This window comes from Antrostomus carolinensis, unplaced genomic scaffold (assembly GCF_000700745.2).
Source record: "Antrostomus carolinensis isolate BGI_N321 unplaced genomic scaffold, ASM70074v2 scaffold22410, whole genome shotgun sequence".
In the NCBI taxonomy this organism is placed as follows: domain Eukaryota; kingdom Metazoa; phylum Chordata; class Aves; order Caprimulgiformes; family Caprimulgidae; genus Antrostomus; species Antrostomus carolinensis.
The window spans coordinates 22138-42567 of NW_010286770.1; the positions used below are offsets into that span (position 1 = coordinate 22138).

The 20430-nt window shown below is 42.3% G+C and overlaps 1 protein-coding gene across 1 annotated transcript in view; it reads right to left on the reverse strand.

Annotated features, from left to right (window-relative positions):
* The window catches only part of BLVRA (biliverdin reductase A), a 27428-nt gene extending 10079 nt beyond the window's left edge, over positions 1–17349 (reverse strand). Inside the window, exons 1-2 of the mRNA XM_010177311.1 lie at positions 17254–17349; positions 654–781 (exon numbers count right to left, since the gene is read on the reverse strand). Coding sequence (XP_010175613.1) covers positions 654–772 — 119 coding nt within the window. The 5' untranslated portion in view covers positions 773–781; positions 17254–17349. The remainder of the gene's footprint in view (positions 1–653; positions 782–17253) is intronic.
* Positions 17350–20430: the final 3081 nt, after the last annotated feature.

A 20430-nucleotide genomic window follows, 5' to 3' on the forward strand; every position in this document is an offset into this window, starting at 1 on the left:
ATGCTCTGAGGGAGCTATAGGCTAAATTTCCAAAGCTCCAAGCTAGTGAGGAGAACTCTTGCTCTCTAAGAGGCGACCTTACTGTACATACAAAATTATAGAGTTTTCTTTAAAGTTCAGTACCTGGTTTAAAAAAAGATCAATATCATTTTCTTATGAAGTTGCAGTATTAGGAGCTTTATAACATGTTTTTGTAAAAAAATCTTTTCTAAAACTCTGTAAAACTTTTTATTATTTTTTGAAACATTTCTACAAATGTCATGCAGACATTAGCTCATTAGTGTAATTATTGTCTGTACCACCCTAAAACTACAGGAAATTCCAGTCAGGCAAAATTGCATTTCTTTTTATCACACCGATCCTGCAGCAATAACATCTCTCAGCTTTTACTGTAGTAATTTCTGCAAGGAACCTCTCTAAGGTGACCTATTTGTTCCCTATTGCAAAGCTTTCTGCGCCGATTTCCTAGCTGCCACTCAGAACGACAGGCACATCCACATAAACTTTCCCTTAATTATAAGAGAAATATAAAACTGTGGATATTCACCCCCTGCCCCGCCCCAATAGTAGTCCTCCACACGGAAAGGCCTGTGCACTAGAAGAAAGAACAATTACAATATACATATTAAATGTGCCAAGATGACATTTCTAACCTGGACACAAATCCAAAGAATTTGAGGTGCTCAGAAGGGCTGGAAGGCATCGGATTCATCAAGTCTCGGATCCGTGCTAAGCCAGCAATTCCAACTCCAACCACCACGGTCCCAAACATTTTGTTAATCTGAGCAAAGGAGAGAGAGAGAAAGAAAGAAAAAAAAAAAAAGAAGAGGAACATTTTTTAATTTTAACAGAGAGAAGAGCAGCTGGGAGGGGAGTGGGATGGATGAATCCTGAAATCTACTTTCATACAGCCAAACCTTATTCAGATGTCAGCAACCAGCTAACAAAGATGCTATGGGCTGAGCTCACTCCCATCTCATTGAAACGTGGTCAAGCAGTTCAGCCCATCATAAGACTGGGCTTGAGACTTGTATTTAACAGCTATTATATCACAGCTCCAGAGTCCCTCCTTTCTGTGAATAGAAGGTAGACTTCAAAAGTGAGACATTCTTCTATTTATATCGCTGCTTACCATGCTGGAAAGGAGCCAAAAGGTTCTGCAAACCCAGCAGAGCTTTATATAAACCCTGCTGACTTCCTGAGCGTCGGGCTGCCACAGGGACATTCCCGGTGCACGGCAGCATAGCTGGAATACTCTGGGACAGGAAGCAAAGAGCATCTTTTCTTTCCCCATGTAACCACTGGCACCATCCTACAATGTCAAGATGCAATCAACCATCTGATAATTTGGTCAAGATGCTGGCTTGATATTTCCATGCACAAAAAAAGCTCTGTCATCTATTTAATGACAAGCAGGTATGTTCTCAAGATTTACATCTCCCAAAAGCAAATCCTTGCCACAGTTGTTGCATCGTATGGAGGACGAGCCAGGTATTGCGTTTGCTGGCCGGGCTGCTGGGCCACCGGTAATAAATTCTCCTGTTGGCTTTATGATTTGACATTGATTTGCGGAAGCACTGGGCAACTGGTATAACTTTTCAAACCTGCACTGTCCCCCAACCCTGAGAACTAGCAGCACTTTAGAAGATTCACAGGAAAAATGGCCAGAACCCAAGCCAAGTCAGCCCCTCTGCATTTTTTGTTACTTCCATCCTTGTGACAGTGTCTCTTCAAACAGTTTCTTCTGCTTCGATGTTCTTCCTGCTGCTGCCAATGCCTTCACCCGAGTGAACTCTTTCAATCACTTCCACTACATGTCTGCAACCCTTCAAATCCTTCCAAGACTTCAATGGATAAATAACCCCACTTCACTCCTCCTTGTGCCTCTTGTCTGACAGGATTACAGCGCAGCAGCACAGCCGTGAGCGACTGTTCTGACAGCGCCAGAGGTTGAGAGCTACTAAGAAATTACATCAACTTGCACAAAGAAAAAAATAGTAATAAAATAAAATAAAGCCCTTCTTCAATCACGTCATGTCTGGATTTTGTTCTTCTGTGAACTCCTGCCTACCTATATATGCCTGTCAGTGCTGAACTCTGCTTACGTTATACACGTCAAAAAGGTACAAGTGTAAAACACGCAGCGGTCTGTGTTTAATATAAAAGAAGAAATGAGTGATATTGGAAGAGTTCTCTAGGGGGATTAGAGTGACACATCATTACTAAATATTTGGGGTATAACGTGATGACGCTGCTCACCAGGGAAGAGAGAGGTATAGGGCTGAGAGAGAGAGGGGAAAAGGAAGGTAATATAACCACACAGACCATTTTCAGTTCCACCCACAGGCTGAGCTCTCAGTTACATTCGCTCTTCTCTGTGGCCAAAGAGACTGAGACTTGCAGAACAATCTTGGCTGGAAGAAGCCCCTGGAGGTTGCCCAACCTTGACAAGTAGAGCCATCAAAAAGCCTAAAAACCTGCTCTTCTGAAGGGTATGGCTGTAATTCTTTAAAATTTAGATTCATAAAGGGCTCTGGTGTGAATCAGGACCAGGTCAGCAGGGGTTTAGGAGCAGTCCAGCTGCAGAGCGGCTGATCAGGGGGTTTCTTTAGAAATTTAGAAGTTTTCAAGGTTACTGGAGTGTTAAGCTGTTAATATTTGCCTACTGCCTTTAGCAGGATTGGGACTGGGAGTTGCACAGCAGACAAATTCCCCTGAAGCTCTTACAATCACCTTATTTCCAAAAACTGTTGGGTTTTGGTTTGGCTTTTTTTGTTGTTGTTTTTTCTGGTGAGCTGCTGACCGCCACTTCCATAAAGTGGTGAATGTGGTGGAGCTGACTACCTTCTCGCACCACCATGAATATAGAACACCTCTCAGCAGATGCTTGGGTTGCAAAACGTCAACATTTTTGCCTTTCCTTTGAAAACCTTCCCTAGTTTCATCCGATGAACACCTTCTGACCTTCCCAAAAGTCAGATTTCAGAGAAGCAGGATGATTTCAATCTAGGAACAAAAACTGTTACTATGCAACCTGTTGTCATAGCTACCAGCCACTTGGTTAAGGTCAAGGGTTTGCAAGCTCATACGGTATCCGCACGGAGAGAGACAGCTACTAAGTGCTCGTTACAGAACCTTTGCTTATGCGTGTAGCTGAGAAAAAAATCACTCCGTCTGCATCCCTGCTGCTGCTTTTTATTACCCTCATTTTGCTCACACAACAAATCCCGAAGCAGCTCAGGGAGAAAAGTAAATTAGATGGTTTTTGGAATTGTCATGAACCAGATAAAGGCAGAGTATAGAATACTCATCTGAGAGTCCAGATGAACAGATGAAAATTTACTCCTTATTTCAAACCTTTACACGAGGATCACAGCTACAGTTATCTTTCAAGGAGAAAAATGATAAAAAGACAAAGTTCAAACCATAAACTGCTGTGCCTGCCTTCCATGCCTTTTCTTAAGATAAGTGATCTCAGTTAAAGCTTTGACAAAAAGATTCCAGAGGCATTTTCAAGGCTGCTGAACTTTGTCTCCTGTTGTACTGAAAAATTGTATAGTAAGTGATGTAACAGTACATCAGCCAGCACCCAAAAGCTTTTTCCTTTACCCTTTCCTAACTGGCTATATGAAAGCCAAGAGCCTGGTGAGAAGGTTAGAAAAGGATGTCCTTCATGCTGACAGCTTGTGATTGAAGAGTGACTCCCACTGCCCTGGCCTGGGCGCAGGGAGCTCTGCCAGCCCCACAAAGGGTCCCCTCTGAACTGGGACAGGGGGTCATGACAGCACCAGACTGATGCAGGAGCTCTTTCCCAGTGACAGCCAGCACAAGTGGCTCCTCTTACCGAGAGAGGATAAGCCCTGTGTGACACAGAGGCGGACCCAACAAAGGCACCTAGCTGGGGAGGATCATTTATCGTACACAGATACATCACCATCCCATCATCCCAAGTATTCTTGCAAAATTTAGCAGTAAAACAGAAATATTCAGCAGCAAAACGGGCAATGGAGTACACCCAAAGGGATCTGCCACATAGCAAATGTGTTCCTCCCTGGTGCAATCACAGCAGGACTTCAGCCCCAACATCTGACAGAGGTGAGCTTTAGGGAAGCAAGGCTCACCTCTGTTTTGTGCAACACTGCTAAGGCCATGCAAAGCCAGTGCAGGGGCAAGATAAAAGGCAGAACCTGAGAATTATCTCCCCTTCAAGAAAATTTTTCATGGCATATCTAGACATTACAGGATGGGAACAGGTACCTTCTCTCACGCTCGACAGAGAATTTCTGAACGCCTCATGCACCTCCCCTTCAAGAACATTTTTCATGGCATATCTAGATGGAAACAGGTACCTTCTCTCATGCTCGACAGAGAATTTCTGAACGCCTCATGCATTCTCCCTGCAGTTTGCAAAGTCTCGTTCCCACAGGTATGAGTAAGTGACTCACATCAGAGATCTAAATATTTTGCAATCAATGTCACCCGCAATAGCACAACCCTGATACGGGAGGCTTTCCTGAAGCACTCCCAGCCTGGTCTTTGAAGTGTGCTACTTCAAGTGACTACCATTTTACTGCCACACGTATCTTAAGAGCAGCAGAAACCTCACAGATGAGTACTTAATCTGAAAGTGCTGCTGTCAAGGTTAGTTCACTTTTACATATTCAACATTTGAACCATTTTATTCCCACAGTCATTCTTCAGCAATTTTCACTCTCTTCACCACCCCTTTCTATACCTGTCAGAGCTTTGCTGACATTAAATTTATGACTCTACTAAGCCTGAGCGATGACATTTGTTGTCATTTCCTTCCTGCCACTTACAAATACACAATACCATCCCCACTGACCTGGCAGCGATCTCCCACTGCTCCTAAGAGTAAAGTGGGGGCTCATAGGGCCAGGGGTCAGCAACTGGGGAGACTGGGATTCAGGGGCAGCTACTCAAGAGTGTCTGAGCCCAGCTGCTGGAGGGATCTGCATTGTATATATGTACATATATATATATATATTATATAGATATATTCTCTCTATCCTGCTCAGCCAGAGAGGGGAGCAGGAAATGGCTGCTGGTGCTGTCTGTGTACGTGGGGGGGGCTTTGCTCTGCGTGGCTGGCCACGTACATGTGTACATACATGTTGTATACGTGTACTCTCTGTATACATGCTGACTGGGAACATGTTGTCAGCCTCGCAACTGTGTGGACCTGGGAGCACAGAGCTGTGACAGCCTCACCCCTCGGGCAGTCAGATTCAACCCAATCTTTTCCCCTAACTTAAGCCAGACTGGACTGATGAAGTTCTCCAGATCTCCCTGTGCAGCAGACTCGTGGATTAGACATCACAGAGAATATTTTCTCTGTTACAGCAGCAAAGCCCTGAGATGGGGGGGTTGCAGCATCTTCTTTAACAGAAGTTTTTAGGGGAACACCAGACAGCAGCAGCCACTGTAAAATCAACAAGTTGAAACCTTGAGGTCACTTCCATCCCTGCATCTCTAAATTCAAATACCCAAAGCCCTGGCAGATGTGGTACTAAGGGTGCTGGCACATGTTAAGGACCACATTTTACTCTAATATTGTCTGCTCACAGGAAGATGCATCTGCCTGGAGCAGAGAAAGCAGAAGCTGAACAGCGTGGCTTTTGTTAGTGTTGTTTTTCAGAAGGGAAGAACTGCCCCACTGCTCGTTATCAGCCTATTTAAAGGCATAAATATCCTTTGTTCTGCAGGAAACCACTTATATGCTTTAACCTCTGTATGTGCTGAAGTACCTTCGGGAAGCAGACCCAAGCCAGGCTTCACTAATCTAAACTAAAGGCAGAACTTGAAGAAAAAGGAAAAACAGAAATGAAGGCAAAGAAAATAATTGAATGCTAACATGCTGGAGCGGGAGTTTGTGTTTTTGATCTGCCTTTGCTGCAACCTAGAGATAAAAGTAAAGCCCTTCTGCAAGGCAGAGACAGTCAAGAAGGCAACTCCCAACACTCTGTCCCTGTGTTACTTCTCTTTAAAAACATTAATCGAACATCAAATGATAGTGACAAAGAAATTTTCTCAAAAATCTGCCAAAACCATTTACAGTCTCCACATTTCAAAAGGAAAACAGCAGCATCTAGAAGTTGCAGAGCGACCACATACATTTTCCTTGAGAGATGTTTGTTACAGTCTTAAGTATCAACCCTCCCCAGAATCTCTCCATCTCCCACACCCATCTCTCCAGCTATCACATCCCAGGCCACGGTTTCCTGGCCAGACTCTGGTAGATGAGTTAAACCTTTGAGGCATCAGTTCTCACAGGGGTTTGCCAGCAGAAAACAGTCTCTCACCCTGACTGGCACCGCTGTACCTTGGCAACAGCCAGAGCAGGCTTTTCTTCCTGGCTTTTAAATGCCATTTTAACAATACGCCTGCATCACTACACATTTATGTGCAGGCTTTCTGATTAAATTGGGGTTTTCCAGCCGTCTGCCAAAGCTGAAGTTGATAGGGTTATATTGAGATACGGCCAGATGCTGTGCCACAGAGGCCAAACAGCCACCTTTCCTACATACAGTGGATGGTTAATAATAAATGACTGCACTTGTAACAGATACAGTGTCTCCAGCATTAATACCTAAGCAGAAAGGAAAACTTTTATTAGAACATACATCTGCAACTTAACTCTACTAACTCCAGAGCCCGCAGCAGTCCTGACTCCTGTCACAGTGAGGTTGCTCTCCACAGCCTGCAACTCCATACTTGCAGCAAAAACATTTCACAAAACTAATATAAAACTGTGAGAGGTACTGGAAGAATGTGAAGATCTCTTTTTAATACGTGACGTATTCCACCCTGTGGAGGGCTGAATCAGAAGTGCTGTGAGGTACATGTATGGGTAGGAGAGATCATTTTGGCCTGTTGCCCTTCTCTGTGTGTACTCACCCTTTGTGGTTCAGATTTGGTTGCTAGTCTGAAGAGGAAAAACCAAGGCAAGTAAGATTTCTGAGATGGAGTCCCAGAGGTGTGCAGAGAAGCTAAGTCCTTGGTCTGGTTCATTTTATTTGAAGCTCTGCCCTGGGATAACCTGTATTGTTTCAATTTTGGAGGAAGAAATGATGATTTGTGTGGCCAGTTTAAATGGTGGACCTCACTTTTTATAAGTGCTTTTCATGAGACAACTGATTTCTATATGTAACAGCTGACAGCCAAATTCCATTTGGATGTACCTACACTGCTAACACTGAAACTATCCAGGAAAAACTGAGCTGAAAAAAAAGAAATAGAGAGGAAGACATGAGGGGCTTCACTTTTTATTTTATAAAAATATCCCCTTAAACAAAAACAAAACCCCCTTACTTCTAATGTTAGCTTTCCAGGGACTACTCTGGAGTGAATTAAGAGAGTCTTGTGAAACTTCTGGTGGGTAAATAAACAATCCCATGTAACTGCAGCCTCATCACAGCTATTCTTTAACCAAAAGGCCGCTTGTACGTGGCTAATTAGTATATAACTAAAGCAAAGGGAGCCACAAACAGTCCCAGAAACTTCTTTCAGCCTTTAATGTGCCATAACCATTTTTGAAAGTGAATTTGTGCATGGTGGTAGAAGAGGAGAAGTGTTTTAACAAGTGACTGTCAATTACTTTGAGGGTATGGAGCTATCAGCAATTCTCAGATCCTAATTTTCCATGGGTCAAACAATATTATTGCTACAGTACCGGTCTGTGTCTGAACACAGGCTGGAGAAAATAACCCTGAGTAAAGCTAAAAATTGTACTAACTCAAAGAAAAAAAATGGCATGAAACACATCCTACACCATGTTCTTGACTAAACACACACATAAACACCAGAGCTATCACAGAGCTGAACTCTGCCAGGTCCCTGTGGACCACGAACTGTGTCCCCTGGCTTCCCTGCACAACATTAAAGCCACCAGAGTAAAGTCTCTGCACGGCTAAGCAGCTAAACACTAACTACTGAGACTCTGCTTAAACACCCAGTTTGTACAAAGACACTGCTGTTTTGTGCTGACTCTTTAACACTTTTTAAAACTAAAAGTTTTTTTCATGTTCCATTAAAAAAAAAATAGGAGGAATACTCATCCATACCTGCATTTTTGGGGAAACTTACTTGGCGCTAATGACCAGAGGTGTAGCTGACAGGCCAGAGAGTTGAGACATGCCAAATAATGTCAGCGCATTCCCTTCCCTCCCTGTGATGCTCAATTTGTTTTTGCTGGGTCACTTACCGAGAGAAGAGGCTTCTCCACTTCACTCAATAGATTCATGAGTGCTTTGCAGGTAAACTCCAACGCCAGGAGTGGCTTCCAAGCCTCTGCTGTAATACAAATGAAAGTTATGATGGCAAATTACAGAAAAACCTTCTGAAATATTTTCTCAATTGCTACATCTGCCCCTGAGTTTGCCTGCCAGTTACTGCAGTCCTTTCCATAAACATTTTGCTCTTCAGAGGGTGTCATGAATGCAGAGCTGGGCTGGGCAGGAGGGAATACATCCCCTTTCCCTGTCAGTCCTCCCAATTCCAGAGCAGGAGAAATCCTTCTCTTCTGTAAAGCACACTCAGACCTACTGATGTTAAGTGCAATGGAAGAAGTAGGCATTATTACAACCTCTCCTCTTTGCTGCAGGAAATCCCACACAGATTAGGTATCTAGAAAAGATGGCTATAACTGAGGTTTGTATTTAAATAGCTATAAAAACAATGCCATATAATGTATGACACCAAAGTATTTTTTTCTTTCCCTTCTACTGTTAAATTAATCTGAAACCCAAACCCTACAAGGAATTATATTAATGTGTAGCTTTAACTGCAAGTAATCCCATTGATATCACTGAGAATACTCCCACAAGTACATTAAGAAACAAGAGCTTTTGCTGTTTACTGTAATATTAGTAGGCACAAGAACAAAACACATGTCCAGCCACAAGTATGGTCTTTTAATATCTTCAGGGACTCAACCCAATAACTGATACCTATCTTCCGGCCCACTAAAGGTCACTTCATGACAGGCTGACCTATTTTGAGAATTCCCCAAACAAAAAAACCCCATTCCTGTTAGATGCTGCAGTCACCATAAAGATACTGCTTACCATGGCTGATGAAACCCTCTGCCTCCATCGTTAGCACCACGGCAAATCGGAACACTGGGGCCTGCCCCATACTCTCTTCAGAGCAAACAATATACACGTAAATTGCAGCTAGTCAGACAAGTGTATTTTTTTTTTTTAGCTGACTTTCTCTTCCCCTATCCCAGCAAGAATGTTTTCACCCTTCAAAAATAAATTGAGTGTGATGGAATTTTATTTTTTTTTTTAATAACTAGACAAAGATAAGTTGGGAAGTAGATAAAGGTTTGCATCATGTTGTAATTTCAAAGATGATGCCCGCAATGGCTAACACCTCTGTCATTTTATCAGTCTAGCACTCCTCAAGACGGGCCTGAAAAATGCAATGGATGCTTTCCATTCCTATTAAATTTTGGAAATTTAACAATGGCAGCAATTGCTTGATAGTAGGAAAAAAAATAGCTCTTGAACAAAGATCAACAATCGAGGTTACTCAAACCCCTCCTTCCTTCAGAGCTCAGTACTTTTCACGTTATTGGGCATCACAACATCAAGAACCCTACAGGCCAGCCGCCAGCCTGCTGTCTCACAAAGAGTTAGCCTGCAATTCCATGTGATTTACCAGTCAAGTAGTCCCAACGTGCTACTCATCTGTTAAAATTGTCCTGAGAAATTAAAAACACCTTTACCAAAATATCCACCACTAGAGGGGGCGTTTGGTATCCTTCTGAAGTCATGCTGATAGGAGAGTTTAGTTAGAAAAAAATAACCTAAAAGTTACAGGAATGCTGTAAAAGCATATTTCCCACAGTACTCCAACTGCACGTTAGGTCTCGTGCAAAGTTTTGGGAAGAACAATGACTTCTGTGTAACTGGACATACTGCAAAAGCAAACTCCACATCTCCCCTTCCAATTCCTAGGCCTACCCCCATCAAACTCTGCGATTTCTACAAGCAGAGGTGTAGTTTCATACACCAAGACAACAGATAAATTACCCACTGGTTCTGCTTTACCTGCAGAGTCAGACAGCTGTGAGCACACCTAAACCTGAACTTTCAAGCGCACCAACCTAGAGCCTGACACACTCAGGCTCTCGCTCAGGCTCGACAAACGAGCAACAGAATGACCTACAAAATGGTTCCTATTTACCACTGTCTGCCTCTTTACAGACCCACCATTGCCAGATCAGTGTTCCAAAAAGTCTCCAAAAGGACCTAAAAAACAGCCATTGAGTTGGGTCCAGCTGCAAGCAAAGCAGAAGATCCAACTTGACTCGAGCCACTCCAATAACTACTAATATTAAATTTAATTTAATAATATTAAATACATTAATTTTTATGTTAAATATTAAAAACTTTCTAAAGAAAAATGAATACATATTGCAAGTCCCAGATCAGGTATTCCTGTCATGCACATGGGTGTGTAATGAATACAAATATCATTAAAAATTCTAATCTAACGATGGTTGGGTCCATGCAGTAACATTAGCTGGAGAAGGACACAGGATGGATTGTGCCAGTGTATTAGAGGCACTGTCAGTTCTCCATACTTTGTTAAATCTTGTTGCTTTAGAATCGGTGAAGCTGCTGGCAGTGGCTAGAAAACTCATGACCCCTACCAAAATCTCTGTAAAATAACTGTAGTTGGTGAATAAGCTTTAAAAGAGCCTCTACTCCTCATAATTTGCCTTCAGAGATATGAAGCTTGAAGGTTCTAGTGAAGCTGAATGCCTGCTTAGAGGTGTATTTTAAATGTACAATTTATTCAGAACCAGCACGGCCATGTAATCAGGACAAAACAACTAAATGCCACCTTCTTAATTTCCTCTGCCAAATAAATCTACTTAATGTGGACCACTGTTTTATTTTCAGTTGTGGCTGAACAAATGGGTAATATCCTGTCAAAGGCAGGATTGGCACAACCACCTACCTTTGTGATAACTAAAACACCTACTGCAAAGGTTCAGGAGCAGATAATACTCAGTCCACTGGATTTTTTCTGTAATATTTTGAAGTGATTTAACAGTCACTTTTGTCAGAGAAGATCTCTGACCCCTCCTCCCTGCACTCACCCCTTTAAGTGACCAAAGGGGACAGTGAGTTCTGAAAAGAACGGGGTGGCTGTACTGAACCACCGCCATCCCGTGTTACCAATGGTAACACTGAAGAGATATTAAAATGCAACAGCAGTCCTGCTCATTACTTTATTCAGCCTTGTAGGTTTTTTAAATCTCAATCTAAATCCCCTCTTTCCTCCTTACCTTCTGCTAGCGTAACTCAACAAAAGCATTTTAAGGTTCTGGGAGAGAAACTCACTGTATAAGAATAATTTCTATTATTTAAGCCATTCACATCTCAGGTAGGATTGTGGCCTTTTCACAAACTGGGTTTCAGACAGATAATCTCCTTTTTTATCATTAGAAATGGAAAACACAAGGCAGCTTACATTGGTATTGTAAACACAAACACTACACATGGGTATTTATAAACTGTCACTGGTTTATAGATGCCTGCCTTAGCTGTCAGACAATAAATCTCTGTTCCTCCCTCCCATGGTCAGACCTGTGTAGATCAAGGCAGCAACAGAGCCTCAGCAGCTCAGAACACGTACCTGATAACTGTCTGCAATGATCTGCCCTGTGAGCCCACCTGGTTCCATTGGCTTTGGTTTGGTTTAATTGAACTCCATTAAATTGAGTCAGAAAAAGAGCATAACAGCGTGGCCAACAATAGCTTGTGAGCCAGACTTACAGGTCCCAAGCCATTTGACTACATTTGCTTCCAGGCTGGATGTGTTTTTTTTTTTTTCCTCCTGACCACACAGATTTTAGTTCTGCAGTCTGGAATAGGAAAGTTTATTCCAGATAGGATAGGCATATAAGCAAAAATAAAGTGATGGAGGAGCTAGAAATTAATAATAACGAGCACACTGTAAAAGAATGTCCTTTGAACTTCTTTGTGTTAGAATGACAGGATGGTTTGGGTTGGAGGGGATCTGTAAAGATCATCTAGTCCAAACCCCCTGCCATTGATGTGATGTTTCCCCTTTTTCCAGTCTCTGGGGACTTTGCCTGCTTGCCATGACTTTTCAAATCTGATGGAGAGTGACCCAGCAACAGCATCAGCTCTCCCTGCTTCTGATGAGTCTCTTGATGAAAAAGGCCATCTCCACCAGCACAGCAGTATGAGATCCCAAAGGCAAAAGATGAAGAGTTGAAACCTCATTTAGTAGTAATTTAATCAAAAGAAACTTAATCTCTCTCCATAGTTATCAGCACCTTCATGCTTCATTAGGAGCTGATAACATAGCAGCATCTAGGGTAAGAGGACTTCCCCTCCCATGTTTTAAAAACAGGAACATTGTGTTTCTGACATTACAGGACATTTGATGCTGGGAAGGTACCAGATGGGGCTGGTGGGAAACTGCAGTGGACCAGCAGTTTTTCTGAAAGGTGCTCTTTCAACCTGAGTACATGAACATAAGAAACCTGCTGGCCTTGCATTTTGGGGAAGTTAAAAAAAGTGCATCATGTATTTCCCTGGTGCAAAGTTAGACCTTCTTCAGAGGCAGCAGGTAATAAAGACTCTGTTCTCCATTTCCACTCCTCTTGAGAAACCAACATCCTTTCTGGTGTCTTAGCAGAAAAACGAGGCTCAGAGCAGCCAGGGAATTCCATTACCACCTTCCCTGCTCAGAGAGCAAGAGGATAAAGGATTTAAGTTCTTCTCTCCCCTAAAACAAAGGGCCAGCTGCCATCAAGCCACTTTAACCCCCATTTATGTTATCATGTAACATGGATATTTTTACGGTTCTTTTGCTGTGTTTTCATTGTGTCTGTATTGCAAATACTACTAGATCAGGCTGGTTGTCACCAGGACCTATCCAGGAAGGGCTGGGTTGGAAACACCTGTCAGAATATTCTTATTTTTAAGCAGCAAGCAGAGTCAGGCAAATGACCTGCTTATTTTGAAAAGATTTATTCAACAGCCCTCAGTCTGAAGGCCTCATCACAGATGCCTGGCATACAAGAACAAACAGTACGTCTTACCTTTCTAAATACTGGGATAAATGCAAGGACAGCTTTTCTACTTCACTATGCAAGTAAGGAAATGCAAAATAGATTAAAAAAAATAGAGGTTTTGCTCAGCTGTTGCCATTTGAGAAGATTACAAAGTCCAAATGAAAAACATGTTTCCTAGAGCAAATATTTCCAGCAGCCACTAGTACTGGTTATCCTGAGTTCTATAGATAATGAACCTAAGATATCTCAGGGCTGTTTCTAACAGATACCACACTTCACGTTACTCAAACTGCAAATTCAAGTACTCTATACTTATATAAAAAACCAGGCCTACTCTGTCTTACACTGGACACCAAACACAAAAGCAGGCAAAGCCCATGGTCGCCTCCAACACCACAAGTGTACCACTCCAGTTGACGGCCTCATCACTTCACAGTAAATTATCACCAGCACAGAATCCATCTTTATCCTTTCCTGAAGGTTCCTCACAGATTTTTGCCACTAGAGATTCACAGCTTTAGAAGAAGACAGAAGACAAGTTAATTTGCATTCTCCATCCAAATTTTATCAATCTGATTTAATGGGGACCAAAAAAAATAAATCTCAGTCCTTCATATATTTGTATCTGTCACCAAGATTAAGCACAGAGAGATCTATACAAACACACTGATCCTGCTCTCAGCTGCACATAATTGTGCTATGCCTGAGAAAAATTAGCAAATTACTCTGAAGACAAGTACGAGCAAGCCACCACAGCCTCCAAATTCACCAGCAAATAACAGACTAACCAGTCTTCTGTTGCTAATCTCTGTCAGAGCCTGCAAGAGACAGTAAATACTGATTAAGAGCTGTTCTCCCTAGCAACGGAAAGGTTCACAAAGCTTCATAGCTTCTAGCACAGCTAAAAACCATCCACAGCACTTCAACTGGAATGAATGACTGTTGTCTCAACTCTTCCCCTCGCATCATGTACCGCTTCTTTCTCTTATTTAGAGATTGTGGGATTATTTAATAATTCCATATTCTTTCTGGTTGTTCTTTTCTCTTTCACAGAACAAAGGTAACTACAAGACAACAAAGATTCCTTTCTGCTTACATGTTTCACTATGAGGGAAAGCTAATACACACAGTGACATCACTCGAGCCATTAGAACAGCTTGCTTTATTTGCATTATTTGCATTTATTAACAATTTGGATAATTACTTTAACAGAAACACTAGTTGCCCCAAACAGGGTCTTTCTAACTGCTTTATAATACTATATTGAGAAGAAAGAAGGTGGGGTGGAGGGTGAGGGGGGAAGAGAAACTTCTTCATGCTAACTGTTGAACTCGTATCGTTTAAATCATGGATTGCACTCATCTGGAATAACAGGCTCAGCAAATGCATTTCATTATCTTTCCCACTCAGGTGTGTTTTCTGCAATGCTTTCTAATTAGCACAGTAGAGCTCCATCTAGATTGCAAATATTAGTCTAGGGAATGCTTAAGTTCAGTTAAACACAAAGCCAAACCTCTTTCTGCTTAGTAGAGAAGATAAAGGTCAAATGTATATTTGTAATTTTATTACAGTTGCCCTTATTTTATAAAGTTTCAAGGTGTAAAGCCAACAGTTGGGCCTTACATGCATGAGAACACTTTCCGCAGTTCAAGGCTAGCTCTGGAGGAGAGGGACAGGGCATGTACACATTTGGGGGGGGGGGTTGTTTGTTTTAATTTTTTTTAATTTATTTATTGGTTTTTCTTTTGTTCTGTTTTTTAACTACAGGATTAAGCTGCTAAGTGCCTCAGCTTTCAGACTGTTTTTCTTCCCTAAGCCCCATTCTCTCCCCACACAGTGAAGTAACCCTTTAGATGCCTCACTTTAAATAAAGTGCAGTACAAGCATGACCTAAGTTCTTTTACTACCTTGAGCACTACCCACAAGCTTCAGAAAGATCTACAGTTTCCTAAAAACTAGAGGTGAACAAGTTATCCCTGCTCCTGCACACACTGAGGTGGCTGTAACAGGAACTCCTTTCCTGAGGAGTTATTCTCCCACTGCAAGCACTGTTTTATCACATCCATCCCAGCTCTTTCTGTTAGTTTCTCCACTTCTTTCCAGCTCTGGTTTGTTTTTATCTCCTGTTGCCTGAGTGCTGCATACCTAGCCAAGGATGGTGGCACAGACAGAGCTTCAATGGACCACAACCGTGGTAATGGAACACATCCACTGAGGCTCCTGACAACAAATCCGCACCACATACAGTGCACTATCCTCTCTACATATCTATCTGAAACTGAGGTGGCTTCAGAATCATCATTAAAAAGCAAAAATGCCAACATGCATCCACTCCTGCATCTTACTGGTGCCCTGACACCAAAGTGTAAGATGGGAAGTTCAAGATGGAAATTCAAAAACTGGTCAGTTAATTTATCATCACCTGTTTTGACAAGGACAGTTCATTTTTAGTGCAGCAATCAAAGTGGCCCTTTTCTCATTTGCTGAGCTGAGTTTCTGAAGTCTGAGGATACAGCAGACATTCTTCATTTGGGAAAAAATAAGTTTGACCCTTGGACATTTAAAATGAAATCTCTCAGGAGCTGAACATGATGGTCTTTTGGGGTTAGGTTTTTTGGGGGGAGTGAGGAGTGGGTGTTGAAACATTCAGTCAGTACAACAATTTGAAAAATCATGAGGACACTTAGAAGAAGTTGAAAACTACAAAGACTTATTCTCTCTTTTAGCTATACAAAATAAGCATTGTCATTCCTTTACGGCTAACACAAACTATACTTCATTGACTTCAACTCCGGTTGCTCACAAACAGTAACTCAATTCACTAAAGAAACTGTGAGGTTGGTATTAGAAAAAAAAGTTTGTTGACTATGTGCATGTAAATTCAGGAGGATGAGGCTAGAATCATCCAGTATAAGGGAAGTTCCCTCATACAATAGTAAGAATCCTATCAATCATTAAAATTTTACTACCAATTATTGACTAAGTTGCATGCATTGCTTGTGACAACAGTTTTTAGCAAGACTTTAACTAAGGCTTTCTTGTATGTGCTAAAATATAATTTTAAATATTTACCTATTGCTCTCTATTTTGTGAAGATTAAACTTCAAGTTGGATTTATATTATTGAAACAGTTTTGTCTTTTTATTTTCCCATTTATTGACACAAATGACAGAAAGACGCTCGAACACCACGTTACTGATCCTTGGCACAGTGTCATTCTGTATTCACATCTGTACTCAGAGAACCAACAGCTGAACAACTCTCCTCACTCCAGGAAAATTAATTTGGCAAACCAATGCAAGGAGTTGGATAAAAATTATTTCACACAAAATCAGTTCAATAAACTGCCCTAATTAACACTAGCTTCGGGGTTTTTTTTGAACATGCTCCAACACAGTTGTTCAGCACGATGCCAGGAGAGCTATATAAAGGCTGAACCTGTCTTTTCTCTGTAGGCTGAGCCTTGATGCATGGGGGTTTTTTGGTTAGTTAGAGATTAGTGGTAGCTGTGACTAGAGCAGAAAGCAATTATTAATAAAATGTCAGTGTGTTTTTACACATGGATTCTGTACCGTATCTGAGAACATCGGAATCACCTTTCTCCCAGCAAAGGCTGTCTGGAATATGGCGCTACCACGTTCCTTTACAAAAGGAAAATATTCTCATCTCCACTTTACACAATGGGTAAACTGAGGTACAATAAGGTTAATGGTCTGTCGTTTCAGAGGGGGGTGTCAAACACCTGCAGTAAACATGGATTTTAACAGGATTTGGAGGAAGCTCAGTACTTCTGAAAACAAACCCAGAAGACACTTTGTAGGAAAGGTTTTAAATGACCTCTCACACCCTCACCATGCAGTGCTCTCACCACCCAATGATGCTACTTGGCTACTTCCACATCATTTATGAGCTAGTACTCTACTTCACTGCACCTTGGACATTTTTCCAAAGGGCTTTGATCTTTTTCTCTCTGTTCCCCCCCCCCAAAAAGCTTGTCCCCTCTAGTGTGGTGGGCATCTTTGGAGCAGGTAGGACAATGTGACTTTGCAGGACTCCTCAACTCCTTCACAACAGAGGGGGAAACGCTAGTGGCAAGCAATCTTGGGGGTCACAAGATTTGCTTCCAAATCCTAATTATAGTTAGCAAGGATTAAGCAATAGTCACTAACCTCTTCAGCTCACAGAGGAGAAACGTGATCCTGTTTAATTCTCCTCCGTTCCCTGCAGCTCCTTCTTATACAACACTCTGCAGCTCCAGCATATCAAAGCGTGCTCGCCCCGCTGCTATCACTGCAGCAACACCCCCTTGGCCAGGAATCCAATAAGGACACTATAGGGGCGGGTTACAGCCAGAAGCAGCTGCAGAAAGGCTGGGATGAGCACTGAGGCGGGGTGATTTCGCCTAGAAACGCCAAGAAAGCTGTATGTGGCTCGCAAGGGACTGACACCTCCTCTGAGGACCTGTGCAAGAGCCCGGTTAAGCCCATGCAGGGGTTACCCCAGCCAGGCACTACCCAGAGCCCAGCCACGCAAGGGCTTGCGGAGACTGGAACACCAGCGGCGCTCAGCTGGATCCATAGGGTTTGTGCTGCAGGCTCAGTCCGTGCTCAGGAAATCGGGAATTTCAGCAGTGCCAAGTGGAAAAGAAACTATTCTGTGCCTGGCTTCCCCCAAGCAGGCGGTATATGGAAAGCAGCTGCTGGGACAGCCCAGGCTAGGTGTTACACAAGCTCTTCCTCAAGACTATTTCTCTCCCTTCCTACAGGGATTGCTTCCTGACCCCCCCACATACTGTGCTTAAGCACCAGCTTCTCCTCAGAGAGCCACTTCTTACTCAGCTCTTACTCCCAGCCTCTTTAATTGCTGTTTCTTATCTACATGCAACAGGACTTTCGGCTGCTTCATGCAGGGCTTGGAAGATAAAAGCCTGGGAGGGTACAGCTATTTCCCCCCAGGCCAGTAGCTCTTGCAACAGGCAGTGTATGAAATGAGGATGGTCTGAATTCCACAGATCATTCTATACCGTGCTGATGTTGGGTGTTGGGCATTCACAGACTATGATAACATCTAAAACTGTGTCACACTGCGACCACAGGTACAACTCATTCACCCCAGACATAAAGTAGAAATAATTCTGGAGAAATCAGTAACTTTTTTTTTTTGCACCCGTTGTTCAATGTTCAATTCAACCTGTTTCTTGCAAATCTCGGGGCACGCTATATGTAAGCAGTAATACCATAGGTAGTCCGTCTTCTTCCTATAAAGCTTAAAAATTCAATGCAACTCTAGATTCCTTAATTTCTTTATTCTGAAATTCTGCAGGTTGGGATTGTAAGAGCGATACACACTCCTTTCCATCTTTTCTCACTCACTTCTTCCAACCAGTTAACTTCCTTACCAGCAAGACTTCAGGAACTCACCTGGCCTCCTCCCAGCTACATTTGCTTTTTCCAGAGTCGTTTTCTGAGCCAGTTAGAGTTTTAACTTGGGCAAAACTTCTGGGGTCTAACATAACTTAAACTGAACGTGGAGTTTATACTGACATTACTATGCTGGATGTTTCAAATATGTCACAGGATGTTTCAAAATTCTTTTGCTCCCCTCTCAAACATGTTGTAATACCACAGGCTAAAGCACAGCTCTAGGTATTAGCAGTCCTAATTACAGGCATTACACAACTGCAATAAGGAGCTCCAGAGAGTGACATACAAGACTAACAAGCAGGAAGTTTAAAGTCCATCAAAGCATGAAGGAACGTCTGCAACATATGTGTGGTATTGCATAAAGGAGGATTGGCAGAGCAGGATATATGGCATTTAAAGATATACATCATGAGTTCAACATATGGGACTGCTAATGACTAGCACGTGACTGTATGTTTCACATAAAGCAATGAATCAATTAGCACATGATAGGAAACCATAACGAATAGCAAAACATATGAAAGGATGCATATGGGAGCGGTTAGAGGCAGATGTAACTCCCAGCCTTTGGATTCAGTAACAGTGCTTGCATTTGTAGAGCCACGTGTTCTACAGGATGCAGGACCTGTCTGATCTCATAATTAACCTTGTAAAAAAAAATATAGAAAAAAAAAAAATCTACTTTCCAGATGGATCAGCTCCCAAAACCAGATGGGAGTGGCAACACACAACACACAACTGTCTCTCTCCAGCACGCTGTGGAATTAGCTTAGCTTAAACCAGTCAGGTAACTGCTTGCTGTTCAATCCCTGTATACAGCCTCAAGCTTGCTCTGCCACAGGTTATTTTTATTTATTCAGGTGGCTAGATAACAAACCCAACATTTAACTGAACTCCAGACCTGGTCAAGAGTGAGGGAATGGTTCCTCCAGAGGTGAAATGAGACACAGGCTCTGGAGGAGTCATTTGTGGCCATGAGATGAGTGGCCAGCATGTCCCCAGGGTGGTGACAGCGGGCAGGTGGAAACACCAGCAGCAAATGAACATAACTCTACCGGTATATTGATGTCTTACACAGTCTGTTTCTCTTTCCATATGGAAATAACAGAGAGAGTATCTATAAATAACAAGTACCTTTCAATACCAATAAAACTTCACCAAAATTGGATGGATATTGCATACCTTTCATCACTGCGAAATTACACGGAGAAGGCCTGCAGGGTAGTTAGGCTGACAGAGGCATAGCCGGGAACTGTAGACAAGCTTTTGGCACAAGATCCTTCTTCAGGTCTGAAATGTATAAAATAGATTTTTTTCAGAAAGTAATTAGACACGTAGGAGTCAGACCACCCCAAAGGGAAAGGCAACCGATTCGCACAAAGAAGGGATGTTAGTGAACAGGCAGGAGGAGAGAAAGGTGGAAAAACCTGCAGCTTTGAATACAAAGCAGCTTCTTAACAGGGCTTCTTAGGAGGATAGGAAGAGTTCCCACTAGGCTGGGCTACCTGCTCCCTTTTTTTGTCCTGTATTTCTCATTGTCTGTGTTTTAGTCATATCTGCACATCATTTTGCTCTGCTGATTGTCTTTCCATGCCATGTTTCTGCCTGCTCTCACCTTCCACAGTCCCACAAGTCCTAGCAAGCAGATGTATTAATTAACTTCAGCTACAACCCAACAACCTCCCACTTCTCAATTAGTTTATCGGGAACAACTAAGCAATGCAAAATAATGTAATCACCATTCTGACGGTAGGAGTTGACTGGCAACAAGTAGAAGCCCTCCATGGGAAGAAATGGTTTTATTTAGGAGAATTCAGCAGCAGATAATAATATTCCACTAAATCACAATGGTAAGCCAAAAAGTCTAAGTGAGAAGCTGGAAACTACTTGTATAAGAGAGTAAACTGGCTTGGTAATATCCTC